Source organism: Mus caroli, unplaced genomic scaffold (genome assembly GCF_978045245.1).
Source record: "Mus caroli unplaced genomic scaffold, Mus_caroli_1 scaffold_17, whole genome shotgun sequence".
Taxonomy (NCBI): domain Eukaryota; kingdom Metazoa; phylum Chordata; class Mammalia; order Rodentia; family Muridae; genus Mus; species Mus caroli.
Window position 1 is genome coordinate 35,624,818 of NW_028227272.1, and position 27,001 is coordinate 35,651,818.

The following is a 27,001-nucleotide window of genomic DNA, read 5'->3' on the forward strand; positions in this document are numbered from 1 at the left end:
CCTAGTACCGAGAATTTTCCTAGGCCCTTGGTCATGGTCCACCTCACCGCTCCACCTTAACTCTCTCTCTTACTCAGCCTCCCACATTCTCGAAGCTACCAGACCTTACCTTCTTTTACCAGCAGAGAAACACTCTGCCTCTTCTGTTCTCTGATTTTTGTTTTGTTTGGTTTTTCGAGACAGGGTTTCTCTGTGTAGCCCTGGCTGTCCTGGAACTCACTCTGTAGACCAGGCTGGCCTTGAACTCAGAAATCCGCTGCCTCTGCCTCCCAAGTACTGGGAATAAAGGCATATGCCACCACCACCCAGCTCTGTTCTCTGATCTTGAAGGGTCTCAAAGCAATAAGTCAAAACGTTGTCATGGGGAGTAGTCAAAATACCGTCTAACAGACACAGCTCTCTCACCCTCAGGACATGGACTTGCCATCACCATTAGTGAAGGGTTTCAATCATCTCCGTCTGGAACCACCGCTTATCCCTCAGCCCAGCTGAGTTCTGCTCATCAAACCCAACCGCTTTTTCCACGGTCACTTTTCTCTTGGGTCAGCAGGTTCTCTTTCCCAGGTTCACCAAGTACAACTCTTACAAAACATATTATATTTGGTTATATTGAAAACAATAGTAACCTTTTCTATAGTAAATAAATGTCTGAGGAGCAAATGGTTACGTTTAGGACCGAACTAGTATTAATGATAACAGAAATCTTCAAAAGTGTGACCATACAAACCATTTTCGAAATCACACACTTTACATACCATTACCCATCATTCGCATACCATCTACAGTGAGGTACACAGGCAAGAGTAAGATCCAAGTAACTTTTGTTGTTTTTAAAAAAAGATAGTCCTTACTACTCCAGGGCAAGTAAGGATCTGCACTGATCCATTTCTCACAGTGTATCTCATCCCCACTGGAGCAAGTAACCAGGCAATTTAAAAAAGAGACTTTAGTTAGAGCAGGCGAGTGTATCCATCCATTCCCACTCACTCATCCCAATAGCTGTTCAGTAACTTCTGCGTGAGGCACTGTGCTGATAATGGAGACGTCAAGAGCAGCGAAACATCATTCTCGTCCATTAGTAAGCGTACAGAGCATGGGGGAAACAGGCACGTAACAACAAAGCAGCATGATGGCGCAGAACACAGGCGTGAGCCGCCAACTGCCAAGGAGGTTCAGAGGTGCTGCTGGAGTCCAAGAAAGTACTCCAATAATAACCTCCTACAGGAGTAAAAGCGAAAGCTGAGTGCTCTATAAATTGCCACCTCATGATATGTTCACATATGAAGATTGCAGTCTCTGCAAACTGAGCTGATCCTGCTGCTACAAATTTAAGATGGCAAAATAAAAGATGTGCAAAAGGTGAGACAGGACCTCATGTAGCCAGGCTCTCCTTGAACTCCCATGTAGCTGAGGGTGGCCACGAATTCATCTTCCTGCCTCTCGCTTCAGAAGTGCTAGTATTACAGGGGCATAGTTCTTTAGTGAGACTGCTTCCTGAAAGTACTGGGAAATTTCTCTTAACCTCCTTCAGAGAGAATAAAAAGGGCATGAAGGCACAAAATGGGAATCTGAAATCCAACTGCAGAAGTTACTCGTTCCACTGAGGCATTATGGAAACCTCCTGAGTGCCAGAGAATTTATGCGTTTACAAAACAGAGCACAGCCACTGGCCTCCTTCAGACTCCAGAGGAAGCAATCGCTGTGGTATTTTTCACAAACTCCAAAGGGTTTCTACATAGAAATAAAGCAACAGAATCAAACCTAAAATAACTTCAGAGTTGCTTGTGTATTGTACTAGTTCCAAACGATGGATGGTCTGCTGCAAATAACAGGACAAAGCATCTTCACATGGTCACAGTGCATTTCACAGTGATAACACACGTAGATGACCCGAGGCACAAGCTGTGACTGATCATAAGAAAACGACGGTTAGAATGCAGTTCCAAAGCCTTATCTCATGATTTCAAAGAGCTGAGCTGTTTCATTTCCGCTCATTACACACATACTAGATCATACTCAAGAGTCCCTCTGGCTTCAACATGATAAGGAAAACTGGATGTTTGGCTTGTCCAAAAGTGTTCAAGGTACAGGCATCATCATGATCATGGTATTCCACCACAGAGCATCTCAGATCCACTGTCAGGATTCTGGTCCTGGGACGGATACTACAGTTCAGTTTTCAAATGTCTGGGAACGATCTGATAATAATCTTTTCTTCTTGTTACATTATAGGACAGGAATTTGGAATAGTCAGTCAAGAGGTTCTCCCAGTAACAGGTGATGTCATCCATCTGCAAATGGTTTATGATGAACTGGCTTCCCCTGGACAGAAGATTAACAAGAATATTATACATCACAGGCTACATATGGTTGGGTAATTTATCATGAGCCTCGTTCCAAGTATTTGATTTGATTTAACTCAGCCGTTTCTCACAAACAACCGTACAGCTATCATAATCCACACGCATTTAGCAATAAACTTAACATTTGTTTCTTAAAAGCAAGCATTGCTCCAGCTAATATTCATTTTTAAGCACTTGAATTTTGTTGTTTTGTTTTGGTCCTGGTTTGGCGTTTTGAGACTTCTGACTCTTTCATATGATTCACTTCATAGCCCAGGCTATCCTGAAACTCAAAGCAATTCTCCCTTCAGTCTCTTCATTGCTGGGATTACAGGTATGAGTCACCATGCCCAGCTAAAAACATTTGTCTTAGTTCCTCTTAGACTGAGGTCCAGGGCCTGGAGAGGGGCTGGCTTCAGTAGTTAAGAGTTGGGACTCTTACAAAGGAGCATGCGTGCCTCAGATTCCAGCTCTAGGGGTTCCATGCCCCTGACCTCTGACCTCCTGGGCACTAGCACTGACATGTACACACCCACACATAGACACGCAAATACACATACAACTTAGAAACAGGTAACTCTCCTCTGAAAGGCTGTAGTCTATTTGTCTAGCTATGGAACACTTGTGAAAGTGTGGACTATTTGCCTCCTGGGAAGCTTTCACTCTGGACTGTCTTCGTAATGAAGCTGAGGTGTGGACATTATCATGGTAACTATATGTAGACAACTTTAGGACAGATGAGACTGACAAGAAGGGACAAATGAATAGAGCTTACCTTTTAGCAATTTCCTGAGCGATATCATCATTCGCTTTTACAAACTGCAACAGCTCCCTAAAAGGACAAGAACCACAACACTGTCGAGGTTGGGAGGGAGGGGGATGGCTCAGCTGCTAAGGGACCTGGGTATGGTGGCTTGTGCTTTTAATTCCTGTGCTAGTAAGGTAGAGGCCAATGGAAACCTGGAGCTTGCTGGCCGCTAGCCAATTCTCAGGGCAAGCCCAAGGTCCCAGTGAAAGACTCTGTCTCAAAAAAAACAAAATGTATGGCCCCTGAAGAGTAACAGGTAAGGTTGACCTCTGGCCTTCATACACACACGAAAATCATGAGCTTTTAAAATGTAGGTCACTCTCATTAATACCAAAGCAGAAAGACAACTGATAAGTCTGTAGATAGGTAGGTTGAACATAATTTCTTTAAAGCAAAGAGATTAGGATGCCTAAAGAAAATAATAGCAAAAAAAAAAAAAAAAGCTAAATACAACAAAACCGGGAATGGTGTGGGGCATGGTGTATGCCGCTATTCCCAGCACATGGAAGGTAGAAGCAGGAGGATTAGAAGTTTAAGGCTACCTTGACTATATAGCAAGTTTGAAGACAGTTACACAAAACCATGACTCAAAAAAAAAAAAAAGTAAAGATATATTGTTGGCTCTCACTATTATTTATCATGCTAATTCTATTATATAGGCTTGGGATATATTTTTGAGAAAAAAAGACCCAAAAATATGTATGACAATCATAAAAAGAAATCAAGTGTGAAAAATGATTTCTGGGGCCAGTAAAATGGCTCAGCAGGTGACAGCAGAAGCCTGACAGGCTGAGTCTACCCTTGAAGCCAAGGTGAAAGGCTGGATGGGGCAGTGTGCATCTGCAACTACAGCAAGAGGCAGGGACAGGGAAATCCGGTAGGAAGCCGAAGGCCAGCAAGACTTGTATGCAACACAGCAGCAGAAACAAGAGACGCCGCCTCAGCCAGGTGGAGGGCAAGACCAGACTCCCGGAAGTCGTTCTCTGACCACCACACATATGCAGTGCAACGTGCATATACTCGGTCACAGTTGTCCATTCCCTCTGCTTCCCACCCAATGTATGAATAAAAAATCTAAATTCCAAACTTATCTCCAAATTCTTGTTCTAGCCAGAGGACAGAACTGGGTTCCCACTTCTGGCCCTTCTCCATACCTTTTTCTCTCTCCTCCCATCATGAACACGACTATCTACAAGGGCTTCACTTGGACCAACTCTTACCCTGTACCTGAAATCCTAATGACAGCATGACAAGACCAAATCTATCCTCAGTTGTTGAAAGATCAAAGCCTTTTCAGTTCATCGGCATGTTACATTGAAAATGGCACTTTAAATTAAAGCAACTTGTCATGGTTTGAATATGCTTGGCCCAGGGAGTGGCCTTGCTAGAATAAGTGTGTCACTGTGGGTGTAGGCTTAACACCCTCACCCTAGCTTCCTGGAAGTCAGTATTCTGCTAGGAGCCTTCAGATGAAGATATAGACCTCTCAGCTCTACCTGAACCATGCCTGTCTGGATGCTGCCATGCTTCTGCCTTGATGATGATGGACTGAACCTCTGAACCTGTAAGCCAGTTAGATGTTGTTCTTTATAAGACTTGCCTTGGTCATGGTGTCTGCTCACAGCAGTAAAACCCTAACTAAGACACACCTCAACTTAAATTTATAACCTACCTAAATAATGCACAACACTATACAATGTGTACAGGCCACGTATTTCAAGGAGGAAGAAGCTTTCACTTGAAAATGAAATCATCCCGAAAACGTAAGTGGCTGTACTTAAGATGAGTGCTTACTGGACATTGGAGAGGTCGGTCTTGACTGGGATGTAGTGAACCCACGGCTTTAGTTGTGGGTAGAAGAACTCCACCCACTCATCACCAACATGGAAGACCAGCGAGCCACACAAGAAGAGGTGTTTGAACCGGAAGCTTGCAGCTACACCTCGAAAATTAAACAGGTATCTGGAAAAGAGAAAAAAAACACACTTCATTGTGTACAGCTGCTACCAGGAACAGGACCTTCCCCCATGCCTCCTTTCCCTCACTCCCATCTCTGCTTGGATGATTTCCTCCTTCCCTTTCTAATTATATCTTTCATTTTATTGTTTGAGACAGGATATGCTGGCTAGTTGTAAGCTTGACACCAACTAGAGTCCTTTGGGAAGGATTCTCAGTTGAAAAGCATCCTCTATCAGTTTGCCTACAAGCAAGTGTGTAGGGCATTTCCTTGATTGACTGAAAGCCAGATTGATTGGGAAAGCCCAGCACACTGTGGGTGGTGCCACCCATGGAAAGGTGGTCCTATATAAGGGCTATGGTAGTGCCACCCATGGAAAGGGGGTCCTATATAAGGGCTATAAGGAAGGGGGCTGAGCAGGCCATGGGGAGCAAGCAGTAAATAGCACCCCTCCATGGCCTCTGCTCTGGTCCCTGGCTTCAGGTTTCTGCCGTGAATTCCTGCTCTGATTTCCCCAGATGATGAACTAGAGGCTATAAATTGGCATAAATCCTTTCTCCCCAAGTGGATTTTGGTCATGGTGTTTAATGACAGCAATAGAAACAGCAACTATAGCATGGCCTCACGTTTTACCTTGGGCTGGCCTTGGCCTCCCAGAACTCCTCCTGCCTTATGCTCCCAAGTGCTGAGACTGTAGGCATGGAGCCCCATTCTCAGTCTTCAAGGACACATCAGTGTGTATCTGTGAAGTTCCCATACACTCCTGGCTTTTCCTGGGTTGGATTTGCAGGTTGTTCCAGGAATGTCAGGTAAACAAGAGGAAATAATTTCTCCAGAAAGAGCTACATGAGGCCAGCAGCGGTGTGCTGGGTGGAAAACAGATAGGAAATAGTATTTCAGAAAGAAATAGTAGGGTTTGGTTTCGTTTGGTTTTTGTAGATTTCAGACATACATGAAAAAATTTCATTCAATGATGTACATTAAAAACAAAAAAATAAAGTAAAATTTTTTAATTTTTTTTTTAATTTTTTATTTTTGGTTTTTCGAGACAGGGTTTCTCTGTATAGCCCTGGCTGTCCTGGAACTCACTCTGTAGACCAGGCTGGCCTCGAACTCAGAAATCCGCCTGCCTCTGCCTCCCAAGTGCTGGGATTAAAGGCGTGCGCCACCATGCCCAATTCGTAAATAAATATTTTTTAAAAACAAAGAATGCTGGGCATGGTGGCGCACACCTTTAATCCCAGTACTTGGGAGGCAGAGGCAGGTGGATTTCTGAGTTCGAGGCCAGCTATACAGAGAAACCCTGTCTTGAAACACACACCCCCCCCCAAAAAAAACCCACAAAAAACAAACAAACAAAAAACACCACCACCAAAAAACTGGATTGTACCAATGGTTCCGCAGGTGCTCACATTAAATTTCCAGAGCACAGAGGGTGGAAGGGGAGAACCATCCCCAGTGAGCTGTAGTAGAATGACCTCCACATGAATACGGCGGCACACATGCACTCAACAGGAGATAAATACATGTAAAAGATAGATTTTGAAAAGAAAAAGCTCCACACTGGGCATAAGGGAACATGCCTGCAATCCCAGCACCGGGAAGGTAGAGACAGGAGGATCAGGAGGTCAAGTCAGCCTTAGCCAGAGACTGAGTTATAGAGTAAGTCAGGTTCCCAACCCTTTTGTTTCCCCTTGTGTAGTTCAAGTCAAAGAGGGTCCCTCTTCTCGGACATCATCCTCCTCTTCCAAAGTGCAGGAGAACAAGCCTAAGCCAACCCGTCCTCAAAGAGAAGCTCCCTGGAAAAGCCCTCTGAGAAAAGGCTGCTCTCTTCTCAGCATTTCTCATGTGTGTGCCTGCCTCGAACAGAGGAGCACCTGCCCTACATTACACTCCCGCTGGGTGTAGCCATTGTCCTCACCTCCAAGTCCCATCCTAACTGTCCTCCAAGCCTCAGTTTACCTTCTTAGCCAATTCTTGGTGCTGGTGTTTCATTGTAACATTTGTCTGTTTGTTAAATGATGGGACTGAACCTAGGGCGTCCTGTACATGTCTACTGCCATGTTGTCACTGCAATCCCCATCGTAACAGTTACTACTGGGATAAACAGGTAACTAACTATGGAGGAAGGAGAAGGAAGAGAGGGAGGGCTGGAGGGGCGGAGAAGTGGAAGTCTTACCTGTATTTGCAGTGATCTATGAGGTGTACATCCTTAGCGGCTGGCTTTCCCAGAGTATCCTGTGGGTGGACAGGAAGTTATCACCACGAGCAATGGCAGTTATGGGCAGATGCGCTGTTAAAACATTTCACCAACATAACCTCATTTAAGCATCAGAATGAACCTAACACTCCCAGGAGACATTATTATCTTCACTAGACCAGAGGTTTCAAACTGGGACTTACTCAGTGTCAACATGGTCTTAATAAATAGCAACAAGGGTTTGACTCGGGTGTATTTGGTTTTATAGTCTAAGCTCACCTGAAGTCATGCTACCTTCTTTTGAACTAAGAGGCCATGGTGTATAGCCCACCTCACTGAGACACACACACACACACACACACACACACACGGTCATAAGTGCTGGCTTATGGAGCTTACAGTTGGAACTCACAAAGACATTTGTCAGGCCTAGAAAGTCTCGACAAATAAATATGCAAGCCACTGCTATCATTTCACTAGGTGGCATGATACTTCTCACAAAAGCCCAGATCTGTGGCCTGGCTTGGCAGCCCAGACCATGCCTGAAATCCCAATGGGGCATTTTACTGTTGAAGTTCAAGTGAAGGTGGAGGCAGGATAATCAGGAGTACAAGGTCACCCTCAGCTACGTAAAAAACTCAAGGCCAGTTTAGGCTACAAAAGACCCTATCTCAAAATCAATACATCAATAATAAAAACCCAGCTTTCTAAATTTTCTCAAAGAAAAATGATGATGATGATGATGATGGTGATGGTGGTGGTGGTAGTGGTGATGATAATGCAGATTGTGGTGGCTTAAATATGTGTAGCCCGTGGGAAGTGGAATTATTAGGATTGAATATGCTTGGCCCACAGGGAGTGGCACTATTAAGAGGTGTGGCCTTGTTGGAATAGGTGAGGCCTTGTTAGAGTAAACTCCTCCTGCTCAAGCTTCGCCCAGTGCAGAAGAGAGTCCCCCAAAAGGGTCCCCCAAGACAGAACTCAGCTCCTTCAGCACCATGTCTACCTGCATGCTGCCATGCTTCTGACCATGCTGATAATGGGCTGAACCTCTGAACCTGTAAGCCAGCCCCAGTTCAATGTTTTCCTTCTAAGAGTTGCCTTGGCCATAGTGTCTCTTCACAGCAATGAAGCCCTAACTAAGACACAGATCTAACACACCAAGCTCTTATCCCTACTTGGCGGCAGTCATCTGGAGCTGTCCGTCCTCTGCCTGACCCTTTTCTCTTTACTTCCTTCTCTCCCTCCACAGAAGAGGCTGACAACATGTGCGCTGAATTAATGGACTCTTTCATTTCTTTGTTTCTGCTCTCCTTTCCCTGTCTTGTTTTTCCGGACAGGTTTTCATAGCCCAGGCTTGGCTCAAAGTCACTAATATGAGGATGTCTTTGAATTCCTATTATTGTTATCCAAAGGCTTCTTGAACTCATTTGTTCCTGTTTGATTAAAACTGTATAACAGAAGCCGGGCGTGGTGGCGCACGCCTTTAATCCCAGCACTCGGGAGGCAGAGGCAGGCGGATTTCTGAGTTCGAGGCCAGCCTGGTCTACAAAGTGAGTTCCAGGACAGCCAGGGCTACACAGAGAAACCCTGTCTCAAAAAACCAAAAAAAAAAAAAAAAACAAACAAACAAACAAAAAACTGTATAACATAGGCTAAGGATACAGCTGGAGAGATGGCTCAGTAGTTAAAAAAGAACTCGCTGCTCTTGCAGAGGAGCTGGGCTCAATCCCAAGCATCCTGGTGGCGGCTTACAAATGTCCGTAACTCCAGCAGTCACCAGGCACATACACGTGTGCACACCCATACTTGCAGGCAAAACACTCATACACATAAAATAAAAAAATTTAAATTAAAAAATAATAGGCTTCAGCCTCCAAACGCTGACACCATTGCATACACTAGCAAGATTTTGCTGAAAGGACCCAGATATAGCTGTCTCTTGTGAGACTATGCCGGGGCCTAGCAAACACAGAAGTGGATGCTCACAGTCAGCTATTGGATGGATCACAGGGCCCCCAATGGAGGAGCTAGAGAAAGTACCCAAGGAGCTAAAGGGAACTGCAACCCTATAGGTGGAACAACATTATGAACTAACCAGTACCCCGGAGCTCTTGACTCTAGCTGCATATGTATCAAAAGATGGCCTAGTCGGCCATCACTGGAAAGAGAGGCCCATTGGACATGCAAACTTTATATGCCCCAGTACAGGGGAACGCCAGGGCCAAAAAGTGGGAGTGGGTGGGTAGGGAAGTGTGTGTGTGGGGGGAGGGTATGGGGGACTTTTGGGATAGCATTGGAAATGTAAATGAGGAAAATACCTAATAAAAAATATTAAAAAAGAAAAAAATAGGCTAATGGTGTATAGCTCAAGGCTAGAGTGTTTGTCTAGCATTCCGAGGCAAGGGTTCAAACCCCAGTATAGGAACACAACAAAAAATGTACACATGAAACTTATGTAAAAAAATGCATCCACTGCAGATACAGTTTTCTCCATGACGCTGAAAGCGTTCTTCTTATATGCTGTGTTGAAATTGCAAACGAGGAAATTAGGACTTTATGTTCGTTCTTATGGCAAGAAGTCAGTCAGGACAGACGGACCTCAGAGCTAAAGGCCACATTTCTCTGACTTTAATGAAATGAAGATTCCTGGAACCTGGGCCCCAGAGTTAGTCACTGAGTTCATTGTTTAAGCTCTTCAGCGACTGAGAACCATTCCTGAACACCAGGGATTGGTAAACGACAGCCCACGGCACCACACATGCTATAGAACCAATGGACTAGATATTTTCATTTCAAGTGACTGGGGAGAATCAAGGGAAAGAAAAATATTTTTGATATGTGAAAATCCCATGAAATGCAGGAGTAGTGGCACATGACTTTAATCCCAGAACTCAGAAGAAGGAGATGGATCTGTGAGTTCAAGGCCAGCCTGTTCTACATACTGAGTCCAGGACAGCCAGGGCTACATTATGACACCCGACTCAAAGATAAAAACAAGGGCTGGAGAGATGGCTCAGTGGCTAAGAGCACTCACTGCTCTTCTGAAGGTCCTGAGTTCAAATCCCAGCAACCACATGGTGGCTCACAACCATCTGTAATGAGATCTGGCACCCTCTTCTGGAGTGTCTGAACACAGCTACAGTGTACAATAAATAAATAAATCTTGAAAATAAAAACAAAACAACAACAAAAAAAAAGAAAAAAATTACATAAAATTCAAATTTCATATGAAATCCAGATTTTGGTGTCCATAAATAATAACTAGGAATAGTCACAATGTGAGAGCTGCCTCTGCTACAGCAGGCCATGCAGTAATGACGTGGGTAGCCCCACATTTACTATCTGGCCACTCACAGGAAAAGCTTACACTCAACTCTTACAGGGTTTCTCTGTATAGCCCTGGCTGTCCTGGAACTCACTTTGTAGACCAGACTGGCCTCGAACTCAGAAATCTGCCTGCCTCTGCCTCCTGAGTGCTGGGATTAAAGGCGTGTGCTACCACGCCAGGCTTACACTCAACTCTTGAGAGTTGCTGACACCCAGCATAGCAGGGCGAGTGAACCCTGGGAGACAGCTATTTACACATATGCTAACACCTTCGCAGGGAACCTGCTCTGCGCTCATCTCACCACTGAGAGGAAGCCTAATCTCAAACTCTACCCAGATGGCAACGTTCTTAGAGTCAGCACTGCTGTGGTTCAATTCAGACGGTTGCTGATTACTTTCATAGACTTCCAGGCCTGGTTTTTGGTGTACTCGGCATCGACGAGCTTTGGATTTTTCCGAGATAGGAGAATGAGAGGATCTCTTTCTGGGCTTGTCCTACAGAGAAAACACAGAACATAAATCTATGTGGCCTGTACCATAATGTCTCCAATGCCTAAGCAGCATTTAGTGCCAACTATCCCACTGGCACAGATGGCATAGTTCACAGGGTCTGGGTCGGTAAAGGAAGAGGACCCTGGGTAGTGCAGCATCTTGGTTGCTCAGGCTATCCCACTTTACCCATAAAGACAGGAAGTGTCAAGCCTTTCTTTACTTACATCCAGGTTTACTATTTGTTTTAAAACAGGCTCTCAAGTAGCCCTGGGGGTTTGGAAGTGCTTGGCCCAGGGAGTAGCACTATTAGGAAGTGTGGCCTTATTGGAGTAGGTGTGTCACTGTGGGTGTGGGCTTTCAGATCCTCATCCTAGCTGCCTGGAAATCAGTATTGGCTAGCAGCTTTCAGATGAAGATGCAGAACTCTTGGCTCCTCTAGCACCACGCCTGCCTGGATGCTGTCGTGCTCCCAACTTGATGAAAACATACTGAACCTCTGAACCTATAAGCCAGCCCCAATTTTAAGTGCTGTCCTTATGAGAGTTGCCTTGGTCATGGTGTCTCTTCATAGCAGTAAAACCCTAACTGAGACCACAGTATCCTCAAACTCACTAAATGTGGCCTTGAACTCCTCCTGATCCTGATTAGTGAACTCTCAATCACTAGTATTGATTAGTGAACTCTCAATCACTAGTATTGTTAGTGTCAGTTACCACATCTGGCCTGCATCTGATCTTAAGAGTATGATTGTGCTGGCTAGTTTTATGTCAGCCTGTCAAAAGCAAGAGTCACCAGAGTGAAGAGAGCCTCAATTGAGAAAAGTGCCTCTATAAGATCCAGCTTAAGACATTTTCTTAACTAGTGATCAATGGGGGAGGGCCCAGCCCTCTGTGGGTGGTCCCGTCCCTGACTGGGGTGGTGGTTCTGAGTTCTATAAGAAAGCTGAGTGAGCAAGCCAGTAAGCAGCACCCTTCCATGGCCTCTGCATCATCTTCTGCCCCCAGGCTCCTATGCTGTGTGAGTTCCTGCCTTCATGGCTTTTGATGATGAACATGGAACCATGAGTGCAATAAACTTTTTTCCTCCCCGAATTGCTTTTGGTCATGTTTTTTTGCCACAGCAATAGTGACCCTAACTAAGACAATGATGTACTGGTCACTGTATCTCTATTTCAGGGAACGGTTTTCCTTTTTGGAAGGTTCATCCAATGCCTACCATCACTGCTACTCACATCAGTGTGGCTACATAATTATTATCTACCAGAACAGCTACATGGCCTATGCTGTGCATGCATTGTAAAGTCTAATATAACATTTAAATTTGAAAACCAAGCTAGGCACAGTAGCACATGCCTTTAATCCCAGCGTTCAGGAGGCAAAGGAAGATCTCTGTGAGCTCAAGGGCAGCCTGCACTATATACATGGTGAGCTCCAGGCCAGCCAGGGCTACAAAGTGAGACCCTCATCTCAAAATATACAAACAAAAAAAGGCAAGAGCTAGGCACAGTGACTACATGCTTATAATCCTAGCTACTTGGAAAGCAAGCAGGTCTCAAATTCAAGGATAATCTCGGCTATATAGGAACAAAGGTGAGAATCAGAGAATTAGTCTGAAGGATGGGTGTTGGCCCGAGTGTATTCTCAAGTCCACTGTCCAAGCCAGGAGGTGGATGGAAGATAGATAACTCTGATAGACAGCACACCACCACAATAACTACAAACTCTTCCCCCTTCACGGCCTTCCTCTTTACCCATTCCACAGATATTGACCCTGTGGTTACCCAGCAGCTGCTCCCCTCAGCACGGGGATAGGAGGCAGAACACCACAGCCAAGAGTCTCCATTTTTCTATCCTGTCTTCCTGCTCCATTTCTCCTAGCCTCAGTTTATGACACTGAGCACTGTTGGGCAGCCACAAGGTCTGAGGACAAGGACGCCCAGAGACCTGGTGACAGTAACTCCCGCTGTGTTAACCACCTGAGACTGAAGCACAATGACTTCTAGCTGCTTCTAGGGAACTGGAAACAGGAAAAGGATGCCCACTCTGCTCGGCAGGTGGCGCTCTATGAATACCCATTCAGTACTGCTGTTGGGTGGGAGGGACCGCCTTTGAATTGTGAGTGGTTTGGCAAGCAAGCCTCCTAGTTTGCTTTCTATTGTGGTGGTAACACCAGGACCAAAAGCTGGAAAGGGTCTGATCTGCTTGCATATCCCCATCATAGCTGATCTTTCAGGGGATAAGGGAAGAAACTCAGGCAAAAGCAGGAACTTCTGAGGAAAGCCACTTACTGGCTTGTTTCCAAGGCCAGGATCAAGTTCTCCAAGGCCAGGATCAAGTTCAGCTGCTTTTCTTTTTTTCTTCCTTTAAAGATTCATTAATGTATTTAATGTATATGAGTACACTGAAGCTGTCTTCACACACACCAGAAGAGGACATCGGATCCCATTAAAGATGGCTGTGAGCCACCATGTGGTTGCTGGGATTTGAACTCAGGACCTCTGGAAGAGCCGTCAGTGCTTTTTCTTAACCCCTGAGCCACCTCTCCCATCCCATCAGCTGCTTTTCTTATATCTCCAAGGACCACGTACCCAGGGGAGGCACTGGGCCCTCCCACATCAATCACCAATCAATCAAGAAAATGCCCGTTAGGACATGCCTATACACCAATCTGATTGCAGTATAGTTACCTCCTCCCAGGTGACTCTAGTTTGGGTCAAGTTGACAAAAAAACTAACCACCACAATTGAATTCTTGAGTCTAAGATCTTGCCAATCCAAGTCTCAGTTGTTGGTGGTGGTGATGGTGGCTGTTTTGAGACAGGGTCTCACTGTATAACTCTGGTTGGCCTGGAACCCACTATGTGGACCAGGCTGGCTCAGAACCCAGTATTAAAGACATCCTGACTCTGTCTCTTGAGTGCAAGATTACGATTGTGCCTGGTCACCATTCCACATTCATTTTTTAACTATCTTAGCAATTCCTTTGAGCAACAAGATACATTATACCCTTAAGGTAACATCATTATTACAGGTCTAAAAATATAATCACCTTGATCCTCGGAAATATGCTGTAGAATTTTTCTTTTCCCACGGCCATTGCGCTGCTGACCTAAAAATACAGATTTTTGATTAGTTTTGGGGCTTTTCCCTAGACTATGTATGTTTTAACCATTTCTTTCCCTTTTTTTTTTAAGATTTATTTATCTATTTATATATGTGAGTACACTGTAGCTATACAGATGATTGTGAGCCTTCTTGGGAATTGAATTTTTAGGACCTCTGCTTGCTTCGGTCAACTCCGCTCACTCAGGCCCTGCTCACTCTGACCCAAAGATTTATTTATTATTATACATAAGTACACTGTAGCTGACTTCAGACGCACCAGAAGAGGGCATCAGATCTCATTATGGATGTTTGTGAGCCACCATGTGGCTACTGGGATTTGAACTCAGGACCTTCAGAAGAGCAGTCAGTGCTCTTAGCCTTCTCGCAAGCCCGTTTTAACCATTTCTGAAGGTTTGTTTGGAATGTTGTACCTTTAAATAAATCCATTCAAGACTACTAAAACAAGCCATGAACAAAACTACAAGTCCTTTCGTTAACATTTCGACAACCTGAAGGAGCTTGCTGGGAACAGCTGCAAACTCACCAACTCAGTAACATTAACTCACAGAAGCAAAAGTGCACAGGGTCCATGCAGGGCGCACAGGACTATTTGGTTGGCACAGACAGGGATCCCTCTCTAAGTAGAAGGCTATTAATAAAACTAGCGGGTGACAAGAAATGCAAAGGTGAAAGAGAATTCATGTTTGGGGAATAAGGCAAGAATCGAATCGCCAGAGGTATGTACTCTGCCATCTCAAAGGACCTTGGGCTTCTTAAAGCTTCATGAAGTGTTCTCGAAAGAATAAAGTCCGGAAAACACAGCAGTTAGCAAGTGTGATGGTGACCAGACTTCCTCGCTGAAACTCACATCACTTTAACTGCCTTTGCAGAGGCTCCCCACCCCCACCCACCCTGCAGAGCTGTCTTTGCAGCATCTTCCTCTTTGAAGGGGAAGACTGAACTGGAGTAGGGCTGTGTCGTAGAAATGGGGAGCTCGGGCTGTGGGCTCTAGATGTCTAGGTAGAGTTCAGGTCTACAGCACCAAGCTTCTCGTTCACACCCTGAGAGAGATGCTTGGGGTTTCCAGGGCCCCGAGCTAACCTGGCCCACCTTTTCCCCCTTTGGTTTCCATTCTCTGACAGGGTCACAAGTAGCCAAGACTGGCCTTGAACTCTTGTTCCTTCTTCCTCCACCCTCCCAGGTGCTAGGAGACAGGGCAGTGACAATATTGCCCGGCTTCCTGCAGTGCCGAGAAATAAACCAGTGTGTGCTGGAGTAGCAGGCCACCAACTGAGCACATTTCCAGTCCCATCTTTTCCTTTCATTTGGAATAGGATCACACTGCACATTGTGTATTGAAGGCTATGTGGCAAGACCAGCAGCCCAGGGTGGTCTTGATGCTCTCTTCCTGCCTCAGCCTTCCTAGTGCTGGGATTACACCAGCTGTTTGCCACCAGGCCTGGCTAGCCCTTTCTTTTCATCTTGTTTTCTTTTTGTTTTGATTTGCTTTGTTTGCGACTGGCTCTCACTACACATCCTTTGCTGGCCACCACCACTTAGCTCAGGCTGTCCTTGAATTTGCACTGAGCCCCACCTGCTCCTGCCTCCTGAATGCCAGGATGGCAGGCCTGTACCACCCCTTGTGACAACTCTTAGCTGATCCTCCAGTCCAAGGCCAGAACTAGTTCTTATTCTTAAACACTGCACTGATTGGAGGGTTTTGTCTTTTTGTACTCAATGGGAAATGACACAGGCATTGTTCCAAATTCTATGGTGAAGCAGAAAGATGAAAAGCATAAGATCCAAAGTATAATATCTGGAATCCCCTTACCCACGACAGCTACGTAAGACTCCAGAGAGGAAGCTCTCGGGGCTGGAAAGAAGGCTCCACAGTTAAGAGCATGTGCTGCTCTTACAAAGTACTGAGTTCAGTTCCTAGTGCCCACGTGTGACAGCTCACGACGGTCTGTACCTCCAGCTCCAGAGAATCCCACACCCTCTTCTGGCCTCTGCATTGTGCATAACCCCACACAGAGACACACATGATTTTAAAGTAAGAAACAATTAAAAAAAAAAAAAAAAAGCAAGTTCTTTCCCCAGCTCTGTGTGGTGGTACCTACGTAGAAGCCCAGCCCTTGGGAAGGAAAAGCATAAAGATGAACCATTCAGGGTCATCCTCCACTGCACAGGGAATCTGAGGTCAACCTGGGCTGTGGCTCAAAAATAAGTGAAATAAAACGAACCGCTCTCTGAGTCTTCCTCTGTTTTTCACAGTGCTAGACACCGAGGCGAGTACCCTGTACATTCTAGGCATGCGCTGTCACTGAGCCACGTGTGTAGCCCTCGTGGGCACTGATTCTGTTTTGGCTACATCTGGAAACATTTCTGAGGAACTGTAACTGGCATTTAGTGGGCAGAGGCAAGAGATGTTCGATATTCTGTAAGGAACAGACCAGCTCCTTACCACAAGGAATTACCCAGCCCAAATAGCAGTATTACCAAGACTGACAAGCAGGCTTGATGTAACAGAAGGCAGGCCTTCTGGGGTTTTGTTTTGTTTTAACACTTTCTGTGTTTTAATCAGTTCCCTTTGAATCTCCGGCCATACTTGCAGGAAAATGTCAAATTCAAGGTGACCTTGTTCTGTATAGCAAGACTGAATATATGGGCAGGGAGTCTTTGGAGTAACACAAATACTGTATACGTGAGTGTAAAATAGAGCTGGTTTAGGAAGTTTAGATGATCAGACCCTGAAAAGTACAATAGAATGGAATCAATGGGCTAAGGCATGCCTCCACTATGAACAGAAAGGATCTGGAATACAGGTGACCGTAATATACCTAAGGGTCCACTACAACCCATCATTAGCACCAAATACCAAGTACATTCCAAGTAATTTTTACAAGCCAGGCAGAGCAGGATCTACCTTCAAGACTAGTATCTGGGAGGGCAAAGCCCAGTATCCAGGTGGATTAGGGGTTTGAGCCCAGCCTGAGCTGATGGCATGTCCAAAGACAGTCTGGGTTACAAAGTGAGACCCAGGTGGGAGAGATGGCTCAGCAGTTAAGAGCACTGACTGCTCTTCCAGAGGTCCTGAGTTCAGTTCCTAGCAACCACATGGTGGCTCACAACCATCTGTAATGGGATCTGATGCCCTCTTCTGGTGTGTCTTCTGGTGTATAGCTACAGTGTACTCATATAAATAAAATAAATCTTTTTAAAAAAAACAAAAAAACAAAGTGAGACCCTGTTTCAACAAATTACCTATCCCTCCTTACAATAAGGTCGGTTGATTTACTTTCATTAAGATAGCGATTAAAAGTATGGTGGCTAGCCGGGCGTGGTGGCGCACGCCTTTAATCCCAGCACTCGGGAGGCAGAGGCAGGCGGATTTCTGAGTTCGAGGCCAGCCTGGTCTACAAAGTGAGTTCCAGGACAGCCAGGGCTACACAGAGAAACCCTGTCTCGAAAAACCAAAAAAAAAAAAAAAAAAAGTATGGTGGCTGGCTCACGTCTGTCATCCCAGAAAGAGTGAAACTGTAGGATTACTTGAGTTATTACTTAGCCAGGATGGGGTACAGAGTGAGACCCTATATCCAAAAAAAAAAAAAAAAGCTAATTCTCTCTTAAAGAACGATTAAAATGGAGGCTGGAGAGATGGCTCAGAGGTTGCTCTTCCGAAGGTCCTGAGTTCAATTCCCAGCAACCACATGGTGGCTCACAACCATCCGTAAGGAGATCTGGCGCCCTCTTCTGGAGTGTCTGAAGGCAGCTACAGTGTACTTACATATAATAAATAAATAAATCTAAAAAAGAACGATTGAAATGTAAAAAAAAAAAAATAAAGGACAACAGGCTGGAGAGGTGGCTCAGTGCTCAAGAGTACCTGATGCTCCTGCAGACGATCAGGGTTCAGTTCCCAGCGCTCACATGGCAGCTCACGACCCATCTACAATTCCAGGTCCAGAGGATCTGTGCCCTCCTCTAACTTCTGCAGGCACCAGGCATGCACACATGGGAGTTCACACGCAAACATGGATGGAGACACTCATACACATAGAAACAGATCTTTTAAAAGCTTCAAGACTCTCCTAACCCTTCCCTTGGAGGCCCTGCTGACGATCTAGGAGAGATTCTTCTTGCCCCTTTCTGACAGACAGTGATTTTTTTTTTTTTCCATTCAGAGACAGGGTCTTATGTTTTCAAGGCTGTCCTCAAACTCATTGCATAGGTGAGGTTGGCTTTGAACCCCCCTACCTCCATCTCCCCAGCTCTGGGATTACGGGGCATAAGCCACTATATGCAGTGCTGGAGGTCAACCCCTGGGCTTCACACATGCCAGGCAAGTGTTCTACCAACTAAATTATATCCTTAGGCCCAACATGAATATTTATACACAGGCAAAACTGCCTATGCTATGAACAGTCTCCTCACTTGTGTGTGTGTGTGTGTGTGTGTGTGTGTGTGTGTGTGTGTGTGTGTACAGCTTTGTGTACAGTCGCCTGGAAGTACATATTGGCCCAGAGGAAGATAACAGATGTCAGTCTTTATTCCCTCGAGACACGGTCTTTCTCTGAACTTGATGCTCACCATTTTGGCTAGACGAGCTCACCAGTGAGCTCCCAGGACCCACCTGTCTCTGTCTGCCTCCCTGAACACTGAGGGTTACAGGTACACACAACCATGCCTGATTTTTACATGGGTGCTACAGATCCGAGCTCAGATCCTCGTGTTACACAGCAAGAACTCTTATCTACTAAGCCATTGAGCCCAGGCAGTAATCTTAATGACTATACATTCTACTGCTTACTTCAAGAAAACCCACAAAAACAAAACCTTTCTAAAGGACCTACCTTAACAGATCTTCTCTGAAGAGGTCCCACCGTCCAAGACCTGTAGGATAAAGTGGCCACACAGCAGGGCCCCCTTCCCAAAATGTCCACGCAGGATACATGATATCATGGTACTCCGATGTCTTTGAAGGAAACAGAAAGGCACATTCTATGTAAGTTTTGGAGGGAAATGAGAATAGCTGGCTGCATTCTTTTTTTTTTTTTTTTTTGCATTCTTTATAGAGAGTTGGGACAAATGCTTTCACAGTGCCCACCTGCCAGAGAAGGGTTTGATTTGTCCAGAGTCTACATTCTAGGCATTAGATCTGAGTACAATACAGCTCACTGATACAATGCTTACCTAGCATACAAGAGTTCAATACCCAGCACCACAGAACAAAACGTCACCTTATGCCTAGACTACAGGCATTTAAAGGCAAGAATTACCATGGGTTAAAAGTAAAAGACTCAGCCGGGCGTGGTGGCGCACGCCTTTAATCCCAGCACTGGGGAGGCAGAGGCAGGTGGATTTCTTAGTTCGAGGCCAGCCTGGTCTACAGAGTGAGTTCCAGGACAGCCCTGTCTTTAAAAAAAAGTGATAGACCTCCTGAACCCCAGAAATTTTAATCATATTAATCATTAAGGTCAAGTTTTTCAGTTCCTCAAAATTCTGGAGGGTTTCCTTTTTTTTTTAAAGTGTGTGAGAGATAATATTCCCAATTATGAATAATCAGTTGTCAAAACATAACTACTGTTACATCCTGGTGTTTCCCTGCTTTACCAGTTCTGAGTTCTTTCCCGGGGGGTATTTTGAGAGCACGAATCAGGAAATACCACTAATTATAGTTGTCTGGATTCTGACCCTTCCTCTTCACCGGTAAAAGCGAGTGCTCTACTTTATATGTTTTATATTAAAGGCACATGGATTGGGAAGCTGCTCTCAGGTGAGTTCACAAGCTCCGAGGACAGAGGCCAGAGGGAAGAGAAAGAGAGAAAAAGCATGCACACAGGAGGAAGAGGGAGGGGGGAGAGAGAGAGAGAGAGAGAGAGAGAGAGAGAAAGAGAGAGGAGAAAACAGTGTGATGAATATTTAACAAACAGGATCTGATGTTACCCAACACTGTGTGTGTCACCACTGAGCTTACACTGGCTCTTCAATAAATCCTCGGCTGCTCATTGATCAGAAGAGCCAAGGGGAGAAGGGGAGAATACAGGTAGAGTCTACTTATAAACATCTCGTGGGCAGGGTTGGATGTTGCTGTTTTGAGATAGAAGATCTTGCTGTGTATCCCTGGCTGGCCTGGAGCTTACTATATAGACCAGGCTGGCCTCAAATGTAGTGATCTCTCCACCTCTGCCTCCTCAGTGCTGGGATTACAGGCAGAAGCCACCAAGTCCAGCTCACAGGTTTGGTAAAATCTGAAACCCTCTGTTGCTGCTTCATGGCTACCTGTACCTTGTGACAACCCGTAAGCCTCTAATCCATTGTTTCTTTACTGCAATGCGCACTTCATGTGTGAGGTGCCTGCCTGGCTTCTCTCAAACACTTAGAAAACAGCACAGAGCCGGGTGTGATGGTGCACGCCTTTAATCCCAGCACTTGGGAGGCAGAGGCAGGTGGATTTCTGAGTTCGAGGCCAGCCTGGTCTACAGAGTGAGTTCCAGGATAGCCAGGGCTATACAGAGAAACCCTGTCTCAGAAAAAAAAAAAAAAAAAAAAAAAGAAAGAAAGAAAGAAAGAAAGGAAGAAAGAAAGAAAGAAAGAAAAAAAAAGAAAACAGCACACAACTCATCAAGCATGCCAAACAAAGCCAGGGAACTCTACTTCTGCCCTCGGACAGTGCAGTCAGTGACTGTGAGAAACGGAGGGACGTGGAGATGAAAACGAAGCGAGCAGACCCATGGGCACACTGGGACCAGGCACTTTTGAGAAATCCGTGTGAAGCACTTACAACGCAGGCAATAAAGTCTAGAGAGAAAGTGAACCGCAACAAAGAAGGAACAGGGTGGCCGAGAGACAGCGAGGAAGTGTTTGCCTTGAGCGCAGTGAAGACCAAAGTTCCAGCCCTCAAACCTACAAAAAGCTGGGCACCGTGGCACAGAGTGGATCCCTGGGGCTTTCTGCCCCCACAACCCCACGCCAAGTGGCTTCATCAGTAAGCCCCAGGCCAGACTCAAAAATGAGACAGACATCTCCTAAGGCATGATGCCCATGGCTGACCTCTGGCCTCTCTGTGCACACACATACATCCATGTGCAACTGTGCCCACACAGAAACAACACAAAGTAAGAATACTGCTTTGGGGCTGGTGAGATGGCTCAGTGGGTTAGGGCACCCGACTGCTCTTCCAAAGGTCCAGAGTTCAAATCCCAGCAACCACATGGTGGCTCACAACCATCCATAACGAGATCTGGCGCCCTCTTCTGGAGTGTCTGAAGACAGCTACAGTGTACTTACATATAATCAATAAATAAATCTTAAAAAAAAAAAAAGAATACTGCTTTGAAGAAGCCAAACCGGAACAGATGTTCCTTCTCCCAAAGATTATGGATCTTTGAGTTTCCCCATCCTACTCTGAAAGCCTGGGTTCCACAGAGGGCCCCTCCCTCCTTGCCAATATACCATTTGCATGATCCCGAGCTAGGACAAGCTGTTTTCTGCCGCAAATTCTCCAAGTCTGTACTTGTTACCCAATTCCTTCTACCCTCCCTACCAGGACACACACCCCACCCCAGAACTTCCTCCTTCCCACTCTTTTGGTTTCCCTAGGCCTATCTGAACAATGCACTGTTTAGGCACAAACCACGTGGAGTTACCCAGCACCTTCATGGTCACTGTCAGCTACGCTGGGTGCCTGGGATACAGACATTGATAGGACAGATGGTACCCAGCACTATGGCTACTGTATACAATATAGGAATGCAAGAACTATTTTTCTAACGGAAGCATTTCCTAACCAAGAGTATGAGCTTTCCCGGATCCTTCTCTGAATGCTCTACATTCCTGCAGCACCTCGCTCCCTAGCCCTACCTTTGGACACTGAGGCCATTTTACATTATGTATGGGTCTTCGATTCTATTTCTTCAGTCTTACTTTATGACAAAGGCTAAGTTCACTCCTGGATCTCCGGTCTCAACCACGCTAATATCCATCAGACTAGCAGGAGAGAAGCTCTCTTGCCCATACCGGAGAACAGTCCTCAGCTCCCATGAGCCCCTTCCCGTACTCACCTTACTGAAGGAGAAGACGGGGATGGTAGGCTCCATCCATTTAGGAACCTGAGGATAATCTCGGACATTGATTACCATTTCCATGTCAGGGAGGCGATGGATGACTTCCAAAATAAAGTGTTCCACGCCACTACACCTGTTAGCCAGACAAAAACACAGGACCATCAGAGCAGTGGCTGCAGGCTGTAGGAAGGATCCTGACATTAAAGTGAGGGGGGACAGCACACAGATTACCAGCCACCGAAGCCCCCTGAAAGCAATGCTTCCAAAGGGATTACCTACATGGGGCAGGTTACCCTTTCTTAGCTAAACTGCTCCAACAATCCTAACTTTGAAGAGAATACCATTTCTACTCATATAACTTCTCTATTGGCCACCAGGTTTTTATTTCCTCAACACAGAATACTTTAATTAGTAGAGGAAATACAAATTTTAATACAGAAACTGGAAGACCTTATTTTCTCTTTGAGTTCCTTGGCCTTCTTTCTCACCCCCAGACACTGTTATAGCTTGGATCTGGGATGTCTGGTCCTCCTCAGCTTTGCCTCTGGGAGCTGATGGTAAAGGGTTTAAGAGGTAGGTGTGGTTTTAGATCACGGACGAAAAGGATCACTGCCCTCAAAGGAGACTGAGAGCAGTTGTGTTCTCCCTCCCTTCCCCCACCCCCTCCCCTCGTTCCCGAGTGACAGGGGGTAAGTAGGTTTCTCTGCCCTGTACTACCCTCCAGGTTGTGTAACTACAGGCTCCAAAAGCAAGAGAGCCACCTGACCACAGACCGGAAGTCTTGAATCTGTGAGCCAATGTAAAACTTCCCCCCATAGTTACTTGTCTCAGGTATTCCGTGACAGTATCAGAAAGCTAACTCTGATAGCTTTTTTCTTTCTACTGTGATTAGGTCTTGAGGAGGGAAACCTTTCATACCTTCAACCTAAACACAGATCATTATCAAAATAAGTTCTGCAGAGGCAGGCGGATGTCTGAGTTCGAGGCCAGCCTGGTCTACAGAGTGAGTTCCAGGACAGCCAGGGCTATACAGAGAAACCCTGTCTTGAAAAAAACAAACAAACAAAAAAAAGTTCTGCGATATGGCGTTGACACAATCAGGAAGGCCACAGGGCCACTTTCAGATTAGACTCCCTGAGAAACTTCAGAGAATTTATTCATGTATGTATTTATGTATTTGTTTATAAAGGAGTGAAAGGGAAAATGCTTAGCTTGTTTCTGCCCTAGTCTTTGACATCCTAACTAGCAACATTCTGGAGGAACATCTGACAGACTGATCAGAATTTTCTGGCAACACGGCTAGCCTGAAACTTAGCATATACACCCTGTGGCCTCAAGATTTTCCCAAGACTCAGGATTACAGCCACCGTGCCAAGCTAAAACAGTTTTACATACAAGATGATAACTACCAAAATAAAGTCAATGGTTCATAAACAACCCATGGTCAACTGTATTAGTAATAAGGAAGTCTCAAAGAAACCAGTCAACGTTTAACAAGCTGCTCGGCAAAGATTTTAAGACATTACTTAGCCTAGTTATTCTGGGAATTTAGCCCACATGTGTACATGAATGTACATGACCAGCACAATCTAAGGTGTATGGATAAGAATGCTCACTACAGAGCTGACAACTGCTCTCCCAGAGGTTGTGAGTTCAAATCCCAGCGACTCCTGTGATTTTGGGGCTGGTGAGATGGCTCAGTGGGTAAGAGCACTGACTGTTCTTCCGAAGGTCCTGAGTTCAAATCCCAGCACCACATAGTGGCTCACAACCATTCATAACCAGATCTGATGCCCTCTTCTGGTGCATCTAAAGACAGCTACAGTGTACTTATGTATAATAATAAATAAATCTTTGGGCTGGAGCAAGCAGTGACTGAGAGATTGGGGGTTGACTGGGGTTGACCGGAGCGAGCAGAGGTCCTAAATTCAATTCCCAACAACCACATGAAGGCTCACAATCATCTGTACAGCTACAGTGTACTCATGTACATAAAGTAAATAAGTAAATCTTTTCTTTTTTTTTTTTTTTTTTTTTTTCGAGATAGGGTTTCTCTGTATAGTCCTGGCTGTCCTGGAACTCACTTTGTAGACCAGGCTGGCCTCGAACTCAGAAATCCGCCTGCCTCTGCCTCCCGAGTGCTGGGATTAAAGGCGTGCGCCACCACGCCCAGCTTTCTTTTTATTTTTAAAGAATGCTCACTCCAGCAATGGCCATATTAGTTGAATTTTGCAGGGGTGTTGTAAGGAGTAATTTAAATATTCTGCTAAAGGACTAAATGAAGAAATCTGTACAATGAGTAATTACTATGAGGCCATGAAAGCAGGCCTGGCCCACAAAGGACACTCCTAAATCCCTCTGCTTCACTTCCCCCTGAGCCCACATCCCCCTGCCAGGTTTCATCAGCCTGTTCCCCACAGCTTGTAGAAACAGGCAAAGAAGAGAAGGGACAGAGCCTAAGCCATCATAGCTAATGATGTACACTAGGCTTACAGAAAATGGCTGGCATACCAAAAAGAAAAAAAAAAATTCCTGTAGCTGGTTCCTAGGAGTGCGATCAAGTCAGCCTCCGTGTACTAACAGTGTTAGAGGACCCCAGAGGATACCTGGAGGGAAACATGCAGTCATCTTCCCTGAATAACCGGTTCTTAATGATCTGGTAGTGGGTTCCTAGCTTCCGCCTGACCACCTCAGCCATCATCTTCCTGGAGATCCCACCTCGGAAAGGAGTCAGGTCCTCTTCTATGACGCTGTGCAAGAACAGTGGAAAACATCGAGCCAAAGCAGGCCACGAGGCTGACGACACCATCCCATCTATCCCCAAGAGTTTTGTTTAGAGGATACACTAAGCAGGGGGGGAGAGCAGGGGATAGGAACGAGCCACTCTTCCACAAGAGCACCATGGATAACTGAGAAATATCAAACTCAGGAGCATAGGCTGCAGTCACCAGGGAGCAAATCACATCCCTTCTCAACTTCAGCACAGAGTGAGTTTCAGTATCATCAGCATCTTTGAGGGATCAAGTAAAAGATGAAGAGCTAGGACTGCTATTTAGCTGATGGACTATCAGAAGGTTAAGTGGCTTGCCCTGAGGGGTAGTCGGCCTGCTTTCAATGTACTGCACTAACCCTGCCCAAACTTGCATACCTTAAAGATAAAACCAAGAGGAAGTACTGATTAGATGATGAACATGCTCATTCCTTTTAATGTGCAGTTTAGGACAACTAGCACCAGAGACAATAATAACCAGACATGGATCTGGACCTAAGAAGCTTTCAAGAGAAATAGAAGAAATAGAAAGCACATGTTGCTAAAATACCATAGGGAACAGAGGCAATGTGGAGAACACAGAGCCTCTCCCATCCCAGAGCATTTCCATACACTAAGAGAGCCATCTAAGGTCTCAAGACGTGCTTAGATCACTAATAACTGCCATCAAGATCTCTCAAGGGACTTAGGGGAGGTCCCTATGACAAGAATCCAGCTCTCAGAGACACACCAACGAACTCACCCGTGATAGCAGCTGCAGTTTTGACTTGAACATGGTTCATAATTCTCCAAAGCCCTGTTAATTTGGTCAAGAAATACTTTCCATTTTGAGCCTTCAAAAAGTGAAGGAAATGAGAGTTAACAGAATAAATACCCTTGGCATTCGTATTTGCCAAGCAGCAGGCAGAAGCAACAGAAGACCAACACTTGGAGAAATCCCCTTCCTTTCCCAGTAGTGGAAATGCCAAGAACGATTCTTTGTGTAACTTGTCGGGGCTTGAGTCAAGTCTGTTCCTCTACCTGCGCCATCACGTATCTAAGAAATTGGAAAAGTCACAAGCTATTAATGTTTGGCCTTCAGTAGGTTATGTAGACACCGGACTTCTACATGGATTCTCACCTAATCAAACTGAACCCCATCGAGACAATCAGTGCAAACTTTCGGACGTAATCCTCCCTCATCTGTTTTGTCCTAACAGCTAGCAAGTGCCTCCCTCCCTCCTCTGGGAAGCACAGAACAGCGTTCTGCTGTAAACAGGGAACATCCCTCTCTTCCTACCATCCCCAATCCCGGAGGATGGGGGTTACTCTCGGGGATCCAGGACCAGAAGAAGAGGCCCACCAAACACCTATGCTCGCCCCCGCCCGCTGTCCAGCTCGCGCTGCATCCTCCGCGCGCCGGGGGCCACAGCGAGCACCCAGGGACCCGAGCGGATCCCGAGCCGCGGCGCTAAGCTCGGCCCCGCCCGGAGCCCACCTGAGTCCTTCTGGCGGCCCTGCACTGGGCACAGGAGCAGTAACAGCATCCATGCCCTAAGCCGAGAGCCCGCCCGACGCTCCATCACCCGCAGACCACTGCGGATTCCGACCCGCACGCCGGCGGAAGCACCGCCCAGCAGAAGGATGGCGGCGGACGCCACGGCACGTGGGAGCTGCCCTACACAAAGATGGCTGCTGAGCCCGCCCCTAGACCTGCGGGAGCCTGGCATGAGAAATAAGGCACCAGGCAGCCCCTCCGGGTGGCACATTTAATAATGATCAGTTCTGTGACAAACCGAAGGTCAGAGGTAGTTTGCTTTTTGCTCCAGCTACCCACAGAGCTTAGGTTAAATCATTCCTAGGCTAGGTCACTCCAGAACACCAAACTACTTATTTATTGATCGTATTGAACGGATGCATCCGGTTAGTCCCCAAAAGGTTGCACAGGTCCATT

General features: G+C 45.8%; 1 protein-coding gene across 2 annotated transcripts; it reads right to left on the minus strand.

Annotated features, from left to right (window-relative positions):
• Positions 1–582: 582 nt before the first annotated feature.
• On the minus strand, positions 583–26,678 carry Poglut1 (protein O-glucosyltransferase 1). Of its 2 annotated transcripts, none has more exons than XM_021184665.2 (11): positions 26,546–26,678; positions 25,811–25,901; positions 24,905–25,048; positions 22,296–22,431; positions 19,086–19,207; positions 14,177–14,236; positions 11,033–11,132; positions 7,287–7,345; positions 4,945–5,112; positions 3,118–3,174; positions 583–2,322 (listed from the first exon to the last, which is right to left on the minus strand). In XM_021184665.2, the coding sequence occupies exons 1-11, from the start codon at positions 26,628–26,630 to the stop codon at positions 2,166–2,168; spliced, it is 1,179 nt and encodes a 392-aa protein (XP_021040324.1). In that variant the 5' UTR covers positions 26,631–26,678; the 3' UTR covers positions 583–2,165. The 2 variants fall into 2 exon arrangements, with proteins under 2 accessions (XP_021040324.1, XP_021040325.1); XM_021184666.2 differs by having other exon boundaries at positions 25,811–26,104; positions 26,546–26,671.
• Between the last annotated feature and the right edge of the window lie 323 nt (positions 26,679–27,001).

Bases quoted from the DNA above. Each gene is read 5' to 3' on its own strand.
- Poglut1 (XM_021184665.2), bottom strand. From the start codon at position 26,630: ATGGAGCGTCGGGCGGGCTCTCGGCTTAGGGCATGGATGCTGTTACTG. The intron at 22,432-24,904 runs GTATCCTCTGGG...TCTGGCTAACAG, and splicing joins GACTGCATGTTTCCCTCCAG to GTGTAGTGGCGTGGAACACT. The intron at 7,346-11,032 runs GTAATCAGCAAC...GTCCACCCACAG, and splicing joins AGGCCTGGAAGTCTATGAAA to GATACTCTGGGAAAGCCAGC.